This window comes from Rattus rattus, chromosome 7 (genome assembly GCF_011064425.1).
Source record: "Rattus rattus isolate New Zealand chromosome 7, Rrattus_CSIRO_v1, whole genome shotgun sequence".
Lineage (NCBI taxonomy): Eukaryota > Metazoa > Chordata > Mammalia > Rodentia > Muridae > Rattus > Rattus rattus.
This window is the reverse complement of record NC_046160.1, coordinates 83,379,456-83,390,939: the sequence shown is the minus strand read 5'-3', so window position 1 is coordinate 83,390,939 and position 11,484 is coordinate 83,379,456. Positions and strand designations below refer to the sequence as shown.

The following is an 11,484-nucleotide window of genomic DNA, read 5'->3' as shown; positions in this document are numbered from 1 at the left end:
GGGCGGGGCTGGAGAGCGGCGCGCTGCACCCTTAGAGTCCGTTCAGGCTGCCACTGCTGAGGTTGAGGAAGGGGAGGCGGCGTAGACCATGTGGCCGACTCTGCGTTATGTGGGAGGTGTCTGCGGACGGACTGGGTGCAGCATTGCTGGGAGCTTCCTTCGCGCTAGCGGGCCGGTGTCCGGGGTGCTCGGGCTACTCTGCAGGGGTGATCGCAGCTCCAGCACCAGGTAGGTGAGAGGCGGCGGCCTGCACTTGCTGCTCCCCTCAGAGGTGTCTCCAACTGAACCTGTGTCCCTCCTCGATGTCTCTGTCCCCAGCGACGAAGTCCTGATTCTGTGCTCCAGCCTCGAATTCCAGAAGCTGCTGACCTGCAGGGTTCGTCCACAGTGTTTGTGGGACTTAGGAAAGGCAGTGTTGAGTGGAAGTCAGGAGCCAATCTGGCTCCGAATACGTATCTCCTCTATTTCTTAACCACTCTAAAGGGTGAGTGGTGAATAGGATCCTAGTCTGGCCGCTAGGTGGTGGTTTTAAGGTTAAAAAGACCCAGCATACTGCAAATATAAGTATGCTGTTTCTTAGCTAGCATCCCGTGTTGCTTGGAAAATCCAGAACTTGGCTTCAGTGGGTCAAGTTCCTTGCACACATTAGAGTTATCCTCATGAGAAGCAACTCAGTTGACCACCGTGGGCTGCCTTGGCAAATACAGTTTTCTGTGTGAAAGCTTTACCGGGGAAGTTTTTGATTGTTTGAGGCAAGGTGAGCTGTGCGAATGGATTTAGTGGCAGATAGAGGTGTGGAAAGACTCTGGAGAGGGGCGCCTTGCTTTTGTTTAAGCCACATCAAATTTTAGTCTAATTGTCATGCTAAATGGTAGTGGTTTGTTTTCCTTTGAAACTAGGTTTCCCTATTTAGCCCTGTAGATCAGGCAGACTCCAATGTCTCAAGCGATCAACCTGCCCCTCCTTTCCAAGTGCTGGAATCCACCCCACCTCTCCCAATCTTCCTCTCCCCTCCCTTCCCCTCCCCTCCCCTCCCTTCTCCATCTTCCTCCCTTTTTTCCTTCCCCTTCATGCCTGTTTCTGACTGTCTTTCAACATAGGGCCTCTCTTTGTATCCTGGCTATCTTGTCAACCAGGCTGGCCTTGAACTCAAAGATTTTCCTGTGTCTTGTCTCCACCGGGCTGGGATTAAAGGTGTGTACCACCACTGCCTCCAGGGGAGATAGGGTCTCTTAAGGTGATTGGTTGGCCAGCAAGCACGAGGGATCTGCCTGTCTCCCTGCCCTGACCCCAAGGTTACATGGCTTGAACAATGCCTTTACATAAAGGTGCTTTCTATACAAACTCAGGTCCTCATGTGTATGTACACCAAGCACTTTACCAATTAACCATTTTCCTATCCCAATTTTTTTTCTTTTTTCTTTTTTTTTCAGAGCTGGGGACCGAACCCAGGGCCTTGCGCTTACTAGGCAAGAGCTCTTCCACTGAGCCAAATCCCCAACCTCCCCAATTTTTTAAATACTGATTATTTTGAAACAATTGTAGACCCTTGGAAAATTGCAAAAATTATAATGGGTTTATGTCACCTTCCTCCTGTCCCACCATTCGCCCTAGTGTTAGCATGATACAACAGCCAAGTCAGAAAATTAATATTAATGCACACATGTTCATGTTTTATCACCTTTACATGCATTCTGTATGTTCTATGTATAGCTCTATCCAGTTTAATCATATTTTGTGTCATCTCAATGGGCATAGAAATGTTCCATTGTGGACCTGGGTACAGTGCTCACCAAGATGGCAGGCCCAGCTATTAGTCATCTCTTGAGACTCAAAGATGAACCCTGACAGCTGCACACAGCTCTGCCAGACCCTGAGCTACAGCGACTGCCCTGGTAGCAGCATGAATGAACAGTAATTGCCAAGTGCTGGCTTCTGTAATTGTCAGTGGTACCAGCCAAAGAGCAAGATTTAGGGACTTCCCAGGATGCTGGAACTATGTATGGACTAGGTCTTTGATGGATTTGGTCATTGTTCCCATTCTGGCAGGTTTGGGGGCCTCCATGCTAGGTTCTAAGGTCAGAATGGTGCCTACAACATGATGTTGGTTGTGCTGAGGCCTATGGGCCTCTGACAGCATGGCTGGAGAGAAAACTTTAGCCATAGTCTATCTTCTGGTGGAGGCCTCTGCTATTTGTCTCATGTAGTGGGCTTCCACCCTTACCCGCCCCTGGTTCACTCCATCCACAATTCCTCTAACTCCTTCTCTGTCACCCAGAAGTGTTCCATCGTGGTTGGAGCTAAACTGAGGAAGGTTCAAATACCGGAGAATATGGTTCCAACAGAACTTCACTATCTAATTCTGTCTGGGAAGGCAAAGAGCCTGATTAATACATTATATATGATATATAAGTAGTATAAATGATATGTGCTATGTAATGAGATGTTATATAATACATAAATAACACATTATAAATTAGTAATTGCTTACTAATAAAAATTATTCAAGTGAAGTTTGGTGAGATCTATAAAGAAACTATTTTTAAAATCTTATTTATTCATATATTTTATGTCTGTGGATGCTCTGTCTTCATGCACATCATAAGGGGGATCCCATTATAGATGGTTGTGAGCCAATGTGTGGTTGCTGGAAATTGAACTTGGGACTTCTGGAAGAGCAGCCAGTCCTCTAAACTGATGAGCCGTCTCTCCAAGAATTAAACATAATTCTTAACGCTTGCTTTCTCTTAAAGCTCATTTGATATAGTCATCGTTGGTGGTGGAATTGTGGGGCTTGCCTCTGCCAGAACACTCATCCTGAAACATCCCAAACTTTCAATTGGTGTGGTGGAAAAGGAGAAAGATTTGGGTATGTATACCCTGAGCTTGCTGGGAGTCTGCTTATTTTTTCAGGCTGAAGCAGTTATGAAAAATGTGGATGTTAGTGTCTCATTGTGTGTTCTCTTGACAGCGAAGTCAAGCTCAAAGGCTTGAGAGGACATAGTTTATTTGAGAAGAAGGTTTATATGAGATGGTAGTGAAAGAAGAGGGACGAGGGGAGGTGGGGAGAATAAAACCACATGAGGGTATAATTTGTGGCTGGAGGCTTGAGTACACTGGGACCCCCCAGGGTGTAGTTCTTCCTACTGATGCTAACCGCTCCACTTTCCTCCAATAAGACAGAAAGGGTCTTGGAGGGCATCAGCCCCCCTCCCTTTTTTGATATTCATTTATTTTATGTATGTGAGTACGCTGTAGCTGTCCTCAGACACACCAGAAGAGGGCATCATATTCTGTCGCAGATGGTTGTGAGCCACCATGTGGTTGCTGGGAATTGAACTCAGGACCTCTGGAAGAACAACCAGTGTTCTTAACCACTGAGCCACCTCTCCATCCCCACTCAGCAGGCCTTTAAGGTGACTTGATGAAGTTGTGTTTAAACAGAGCTTAAGGTGAAGTCAAGCATGGATGATTTGGCATGGAGGCCAGCATAGCTGCAATAGGAAGTTGCCAATAAACAAAACAAATCTAGGCAGAAGTTTTCAACGATGTGGATGCATCATCTTCGTGTATAATTATTCTTCACCTCCTAGGTTTTGTGTGAGTAATTTACTTTTTTTACCCTATCTCTCTTGTTTCATAGCTCTTCACCAGACTGGACGGAACAGTGGTGTCATACATAGTGGAATTTACTATAAACCCGAATCACTGAAAGCTAAATTGTGTGTGGAAGGTGCAGCCCTCATCTATGAGTACTGTAACCTCAAGAGAATTCCCTACAGGCAATGTGGCAAGGTACAGCATCCACTGTGGTCTCAGCTTATTTCTAACTAGCAATTTCTGAGGTTTAAGGTTGAAAATTTTAAAAAGATGTGACTTTTTCTGCTTTTGTGCCCATGTAACTTAATATAGTACTAAGGAATAACAAAAATGATGTTTTTAAACAAAAAATGATGTAATTAAAAGTAAGTTTTATTGATATATAATAAGTATACAGTTTAAATTTTAGTATATTTACAAAGTTGTACCAGTGTTCACACTAATTTAAAAATATTTTCATCACCTCCAAAATAAATCCTATGCCAGCACCTCCTATTCCTTCCTCCCCTGAGCTCCTAGCAACCATTTTATCCATATCTTCTAAGTAGGATTATGTCAGAACATTTTCGTGTGGAATTTTATGATATTTTAAAAAGATAGAGACTTCCCATAACGTTCTCAGAGACTGTCCATGTTGGAGCATTAATTCGTCCCCCATGCTGTCTTATGGCTGACCCACTGTGAGGATATGCCTCGTCTTGCTTAGGCACGTACCCGCTGATAGGCATTTGAGTTATCAATAATATAGAAATAGGTATTTATATACAACTTTTATGGAAGCACATTCTCATTTCTCAGTGGAATATTTCTAGAAGTGGAATTTCTGGGTCCTCTGGAAACTCCATCTTTGATGTTTGAAGGAACTGCCAAGTGTATTTTCTAGATCATTAGAGTTACATTTTCAATGTCATTAGCGAGGATCCCAGCCGCATGTTATTTGTATTCTTACCAATGCTTATTATTTTGTTTTTAGTTTAGGCACTCTGATAGCTATGAAGTAGTTCTTAATAGAAAGTTTTGTTTGTTCATTTGTTGCTTAGGTTTTCTTTCTTTTTTTTTTTTAAGTTGGCGTCTCCCAGTGTAGCTCAGGCTAGCTCATCTCCTGCCTCAGCCTCCAAGTTGAACTATAGCTTTGTAACAGTATAGCTGGCTTTCCTCATTGCACTGACTAATGACCAAGTACTTTTCTTTTGCACGTATGAAAGTGTGAGGTACTACTTCATTGCTATGAGATTGGCTAACGTAAAAACAAAATAATAAGTTGGTAAGAATATGGAGGCCATAGGTTAGCATCAGGAATGTTCCTTAATCATACTCTACCCTGTTTCTTGAGACAGGGTCTGTTATTGAACCTGGAACTTACTGATTGGTTAGGGCATCTGACCAGCAAGCCCCAGGGATATCTCATTCTCCTGTCTCTGCCTTGCCAGTGCCGAAATTACAGGCTCATGTTACAAACCAGTTTTTACAAGGATGCTAGAGAGCCAAACGTAAGTCCTCATTCTTGCCCAGCAAGAGCCATCTCCCAAGCACTCTAGAGTTTATTTTTAATTGACAAAAACTGTACATATATATTAAGCATACACATGTGAATATGTGTGTGATAGCATGAATGCACACAACAGTCATTTTGCAATGACAATACTTAAGTGACAGTCGTGTGCATTACCTCACACACTTGTTGAGTTGTCTTTTGTTGTTTTGGTTTTTGAGACCAGGTTTCTCTGAGTAGTTTTAGCTGTCCTGGAACTTGCTTTGTAGACCAGGCAGGCCTTAAACTCACAGAGATCCTCGGCCTCTGCCTCCCAACTTTTGGTATTAAAGGTGTGCACCACTACTACCACTGCCCAGCTTACACTTGCTGTTTTAGAATCTGTTCTCGATAGTCTCCAAAAATACCACACATTGTACTTCCTGGAGTCACATGTTTACAAAGGATCTTCTGAGCTATTCTGTCCAGTGTTGCAGCAAATATTAAAAAATGCCTGAATCTTTTATCCCGCGTTAGCGCCAGCACCCATAGGGATACATGGCACTGTGGGGTATCTTTATCTCAGCGGCTCCATGCTGCCCGCAAGTACTCTCTGACCAGGTGGTCTGCTGTCTGTTTCAGCATAGCAGCTTGCCACGCTGGTCCCTGGAGTTAGTTCTGGTACCAGAGGGTCATATGGAACTACCATAGTTTATCTCTGGTTAGATCTCTCCCAGCAGCATTCTGCTAGCCGCGAACTCTCTGGCTCCAGCTACCCGGTAAAAATCAGGGCTCTAGAAGTCCAGCATGGGCTGGCCTATTGCAGCTCCCTGCCATGGACTCTGCCCACACTCCCAACAACCCAGTGAAATACGGACTCAATAAACTGTAATTTATCAGTCAGATTTAATATGTTAAATTCTCAGTTGGGGATTTAGCTCAGTGGTAGAGCGCTTGCCTAGGAAGCGCAAGGCCCTGGGTTCGGTCCCCAGCTCTGAAAAAAAAAAAAAGAACCAAAAAAAAAAAAAAAAAAGAAATATTCATAACAACCTGTATCTATGTAGAGATGCATGGCGAGGATCAGTTACATCTGTCTCCATGTTGTCTCTCCCTTATCTTCAGCTTCTCCCTCACCTATAACCTCTGTTCCCACCTCCCTTCCTTCTGTCCAAGAACAGGCCTCGATTTATCTCCTGTCTGCCTTTACCTGCATAATGACATCCACCTACAGTCCAGTCTTCACTTGTTCCCGGCCACTGGTGACCAACATTTAACCGGCTACTTTAATGAATGTAGTTCTTTCAGGCTGTACATGCGTCAACCTCTACACCACATTTTCTGTGTTTACCCATTGCTGGACTCTCTCTCTTTTTTTAATTAACTTAAATATTTCTTATTTACATTTCGATTGTTATTCCCCTTCCTGGTTTCTGGGCCAACATCCCCCTAATCCCTCCCCCTCCCCTTCTATATGGGCTTTCCCTCCCCATCCTCCCCCCATTACCACCCTCCCCCTAACAATCACGTTCACTGGGGGTTCAGTCTTGGCAGGACCAAGGGCTTCCCCTTCCACTGGTGCTCTTACTAGGATATTCATTGCTACCTATGAGGTTGGAGCCCAGGGTCAGTCCATGTATAGTCTTTGGGCAATGGCTTAGTCCCTGGAAGTTCTGGTTGGTTAGCATTGTTGTTCATATGGGGTCTCGAGCCCCTTCAAGCTCTTCCAGTCCTTTCTCTGATTTCTTCAACAGGGGTCCCGTTCTCAGTTCAGTGGTTTGCTGCTGGCATTCACCTATGTATTTGCGATATTCTGGCTGTGTCTCTCAGGAGAGATCTACATCCGGTCCCTGTCGGCCTGCACTTCTTTGCTTCATCCATCTTATCTAGTTTGGTGGCTGTATAAGTATGGACCACATGTGGGGCAGGCTCTGAATGGGTGTTCCTTCTGCCTCTGTTCTAAACTTTGCCTATCTATTCCCTCCCAAGGGTATTCTTGTTCCCCTTTTAAAGAAGGAGTGAATCATTCGCATTTTGATCATCCTTCTTGAGTTTCATGTGTTCTGTGTGCATCTAGGGTAATTCAAGCATTTGGGCTAATAGCCACTTATCAATGAGGATTGCTGGACTCTTTTTTTTTTTTTTTTTTTTTTTTTCATTAATATAAGATTTATTCATTCATTATATATAAGTACACTGTAAGAGTGTCTTCAACCACTACACCAGAAGACTCTTTTTTTTTTTTTTTTTTTTTTTTTTCGCATCGGATCTCTGGAAGAGTAGTCCTAGGCAAGCTTAACCACTGAGCCATCCCCAACCCTCTTGCTGGACTCTTAAGTTGCTTTTCTGCCTCTACTACTGTGATCAAAGAACATGGGGAACCTATTAAACTCTAGCTGCCTTGATTTTCTTTTGAACATGCATCCAGAAAGGGAACTGCTGTACCTGTTTAATATTTTAATGGGCTTATTAGTCACTTAAGTAGTTTTCTTTAGAGTAATGGATATTCAATCTTTTACTGATTTTAAATTTGTGTGATTTGTTTTTTAATTGTTGAATGGTAGTGTTCTGTATATATCCTGAATTCAGTACACAGTAGTCATCTCTTAAAACATCCTGAGACTTCCCATGAATGTCTGAAACCTCGGATAGCACTTTGCTTTTATCCTATCCCTTTCCATGCCGTAGTATTTCCTCTTCATGCACACCAATGATAAAGTTTAATACAAAATTAGGCATATAAGAAGCTAGCAACAACTATTTTGTTAAAATAACAACTTTAGCAAAGTTTAGCAAATGCTCTACTAAAAGTTATATGACTGTGATCAATGTCTGACTTCCTCAAAGTCCCTGACTGTGCTGTTCTAACCCTCCATCATGTGAAATACTTGCCAGCACCAGGACGCTTGCACTTGGGCCACTGTTACGTAAAATAAAGGTTTCTCAAACACAGGCATAATGACAGCAGTCAGTCAGTCTGTTCTGAGTGACTACAGAGTGTAGCACATACAACATGGTTGTGGGAGACCGTGTTGGTCCACACGCATTCCAGGAACTTTTCATCTAATGTTTCAGACTGTGTTTGTCTGAGAAACTGAAATCTGAGAAGATGGAGCCATGAAGGGAGAAGCTTTGTATTACCTACATGATCCCAGGCATTTGGTCTTGTTGTGTAGGCTTCCCTAGTGCTTTCCTGATGATATCCTTTGCAGCTCCAAGAGTTCGACAAGGTCCAGGGTTTTCTTTTGTGACTTTGGTTCCAGGATTATATCTAGGAAATGACCAGCTGATACTAGATCGTAAAGATTGGCTTCTGAGCTTTTCTACTAAGAGATTTTGTGTTTTGTCTTACATGTAAGTCTGTGAGCACATGGGAATTAATCTTGATATCTGGTCTACGTTAGGTTCAACTTTGTTCTTTTGTATGTGGATGCCCGTGTGTCTCAGCATCATTTGCTGGAGTTTTCTTTCCACAGTAAAGACACTCTTCCGTAAACTCAGGTGTCGGTTGTTTTGACACCATTCTACAAATCGGTTGAACATACGTCTATCCCTATATACAGGATGTAAGTCCCTTAACTTTAATGCTTATTTTTCAAGATTGCTTTAGCTATTATGAGATCCTTGAATTTCCAAATGAATTTTTAGGGGAATTTTTCAGTCTCTCCAAAAGGGTAGCTGGGACTTTGATAGAAATTGCATTAATATGTAGATCAATTTAGAGAACAGTACCACATTTAATTTTCTTATTACTTTTTAAGTGTGTGTGTATACATGTGCCCATGGAATCGAGGAGAGGGCATTAGATCCCCTGAAGCTGGAGTTGCTAGTAAGTGCTCTCTCAGGATTCGGGGAACCCTCTTGTCCTCTGTAAGAACAGGAAGTGCTCTTAACTGCTGAGCCATCTTTCCAGCCCAGATGTTGCCATCCTAACAGCATTAGCTCTTTCAGTCCTGACTATGGATTTCTTCCATTTGTTTAGATCTTTAACTTCTTTTAACTGTTTTTTTTTTCTTTTAACTGTTTTATAGTTTCCTTCCCTTTCCTTTCCTTCCCTTCCCTTCCCTTCCCTTCCCTTCCCTTCCCTTTCCTTTCCTTTCCTTTCTTTCTTTCTTTTTGTCTTTCTTCAAGACAGGACCTGGCTGTCCTGGAGCTCACTCTACACCAAGTTGGTATTGAATTCAGAGATCCACCTGCCTCTGCCTCCTGTACTGTGACTAAAGTGTGTACTACCTGGTTTGCTTTATAGTTTTCAATGTCAGTCTTGTCATTTCTTGTTAAATTTATTCCTCTATAATTTACTTTTATTGATGCTTTTATGAGAGAATTTTTCTTAATGCCATTTGCTTTAGTTTTGTGTGTGTGTGTGCATGCGTGTGTGTGTCTATGAGTGAGTGTGTGTGTGTGTGTGTGTGTGTGTGTGTGTGTGTGTGTGTGTGTACGCACACACTTGCTTTCTATATATACCATGTGTATAGAAGTTAGAGGAAGTATGAGAGGCATCCCTTCATTCCACCATATAGGCTCCAGGAACCAAACTCAGGTGTTCAGGCTTGACGGCCAGTGCCTTTTCCACTGAGCTGTCTCAGCAGCCCCGGGGTTTTTGCTCTTTAAGCGTCAGAGAGTGTTAGAATTGCCTTTCTGCTTCTGTAGAGCGTTCCTTACTCTCTGCTTCATTACTCTAGTGTATCAGGTCGGAACTAGCCTTTGGGTGTTAAGCTGACCTTGTCTTCCTGTGATCCATCCCACTTGGTTATGCCATATGACCCTTTTTATATGTTGCTGAATTTAATTTTACTCTTTTGCCAAAGATTTTTTTGCATCTGTATTTACAAATGAGGGCTGAGGGTGTGTAGCTCCGGAGACCATGGGAGTGTACTCACTTCATAAAAGCCATTTGAAAGCTGGGCGGTGATGCACACACCTTTTATCCTAGCACTCTGGAGGAGGAGGCAGGTGGCGCTCTGAGGAGGCCAGCCTGGTCTACAGAGTAAGTTCTAGGACAGCCATGGCTACACAGAGAAACCCTGTCTCAAACAAACAAACAAACAAACAAACAAACAAAGTAATTTGAATAATGTTTCCTCCTTTCATTTTTTTAAAAGTCGGGTTTGATTCTTTCTTAAACATGTGGTAACTTTCATGAGATCAATGTAGAGGCTTTGCTGCGTGCCTTTAAGCAGGTTTTTTTTTTTGTTTTGTTTTGTTTTGTTTTGTTTTTTGTTCTTAGTTTTTTGGTTTTTTGTTTGTTTTTGTTTTGTTTTGTTTGTTTTTTAGTTTTTCCAGACAGGGTCTTTCTTGTAGCCTTGGCTGTCTGCCTCCCAGCTCTGCCTCACAAGTGCTAGGATCAAAGGTATGCATTGCTATGCCTGGCTTTTGTTGGAAGTTTTTGTTCTCTTGTTATGGGTCTATTCAAGTCTTTTTTTTTGAGTAATTTTCAGAAGGAAAATCTAGCAGTTTGAGCACCTACATTATCTACTTTCTCTGGTTCATAGTTAATTGTTCATTGTACTCTTTATGAGCCTTATTTCTATAAAGGTGGTGGCCGTGCCCTTTCTCCATAAGACTGAAAGCTCATTGTCACTAAAGATTCACTATGCTTAAAAAAAGATGAATTAGAATTTTCTTTAGCAGTATGAGAAAAGGACCGTGGTATAATCTTAAGTGAGCAATGGAAGCAGAAAGCTCTTGCATTGAACAAGGTCAAGATGGAGGACTTTGATCCGCACTGTGATTTACAAATATTCCTATTCTGTGATTGGTCTTTTTACTTTCTTGATGGTGTCCTTTGACTCATCTTTTGTTTAAAGGTTAATAATTTATTGGCATAAGTAGCCTTTGTACCTTGACCCAAAAGCATTACTTCAGGGAATTCTGTTGACTCTTTGGTATAAAGTAGTGACCTGTACCCATGAATGTGTATCTGTGTTTTGTCTTGCTGCAAAATAAGAAAACTCAATTTAAGATACCTTTCCCAGAAATAAATAGAACAAGAGTTCTGAAGAAAATTGATTAAATATAATTCTTCTTTCTGCATCAGTAAAGACTATGATTTATTTCAAGACATCAAAAGAATAGTTTGCCAAGAGCGGTGCCCCATTACACTGATTATGGGCTGTCTTTTTTATATACTGGCATTTCACATTTTCTTGTAGAAACAAGAACGGTACACTTTGAAAGATGTAAGAGAGCTGGAGACGGCTCAGCAGTTAAGAGCGCTGGCCGCTCTTGCAGAGGACCTAGGTTCAGTTCCCAGGAGCCATATGGTGGCTCAGAACCACCTATAACTCCAGTTCTGGGGGCTTCTCTCTTCCCTCCATGAACATTGTATACAAAAGGTATAAAGGCGTACATGCAGGCAAAACACATATATACATAAGTAAATCTTAAAACAGCAAGAAAGCTCCTGGGTGGGA

General features: G+C 42.3%; 1 protein-coding gene across 1 annotated transcript in view; it reads left to right on the top strand.

Moving 5' to 3' along the window:
• L2hgdh (L-2-hydroxyglutarate dehydrogenase) overlaps positions 1-11,484 on the top strand; it is a 40,230-nt gene continuing 28,746 nt past the window's right edge. The window contains exons 1-3 of the mRNA XM_032907867.1: positions 1-228; positions 2,754-2,869; positions 3,644-3,795. Of these exons, the coding sequence (XP_032763758.1) occupies positions 89-228; positions 2,754-2,869; positions 3,644-3,795 (408 nt within the window). The 5' untranslated portion in view covers positions 1-88. The remainder of the gene's footprint in view (positions 229-2,753; positions 2,870-3,643; positions 3,796-11,484) is intronic.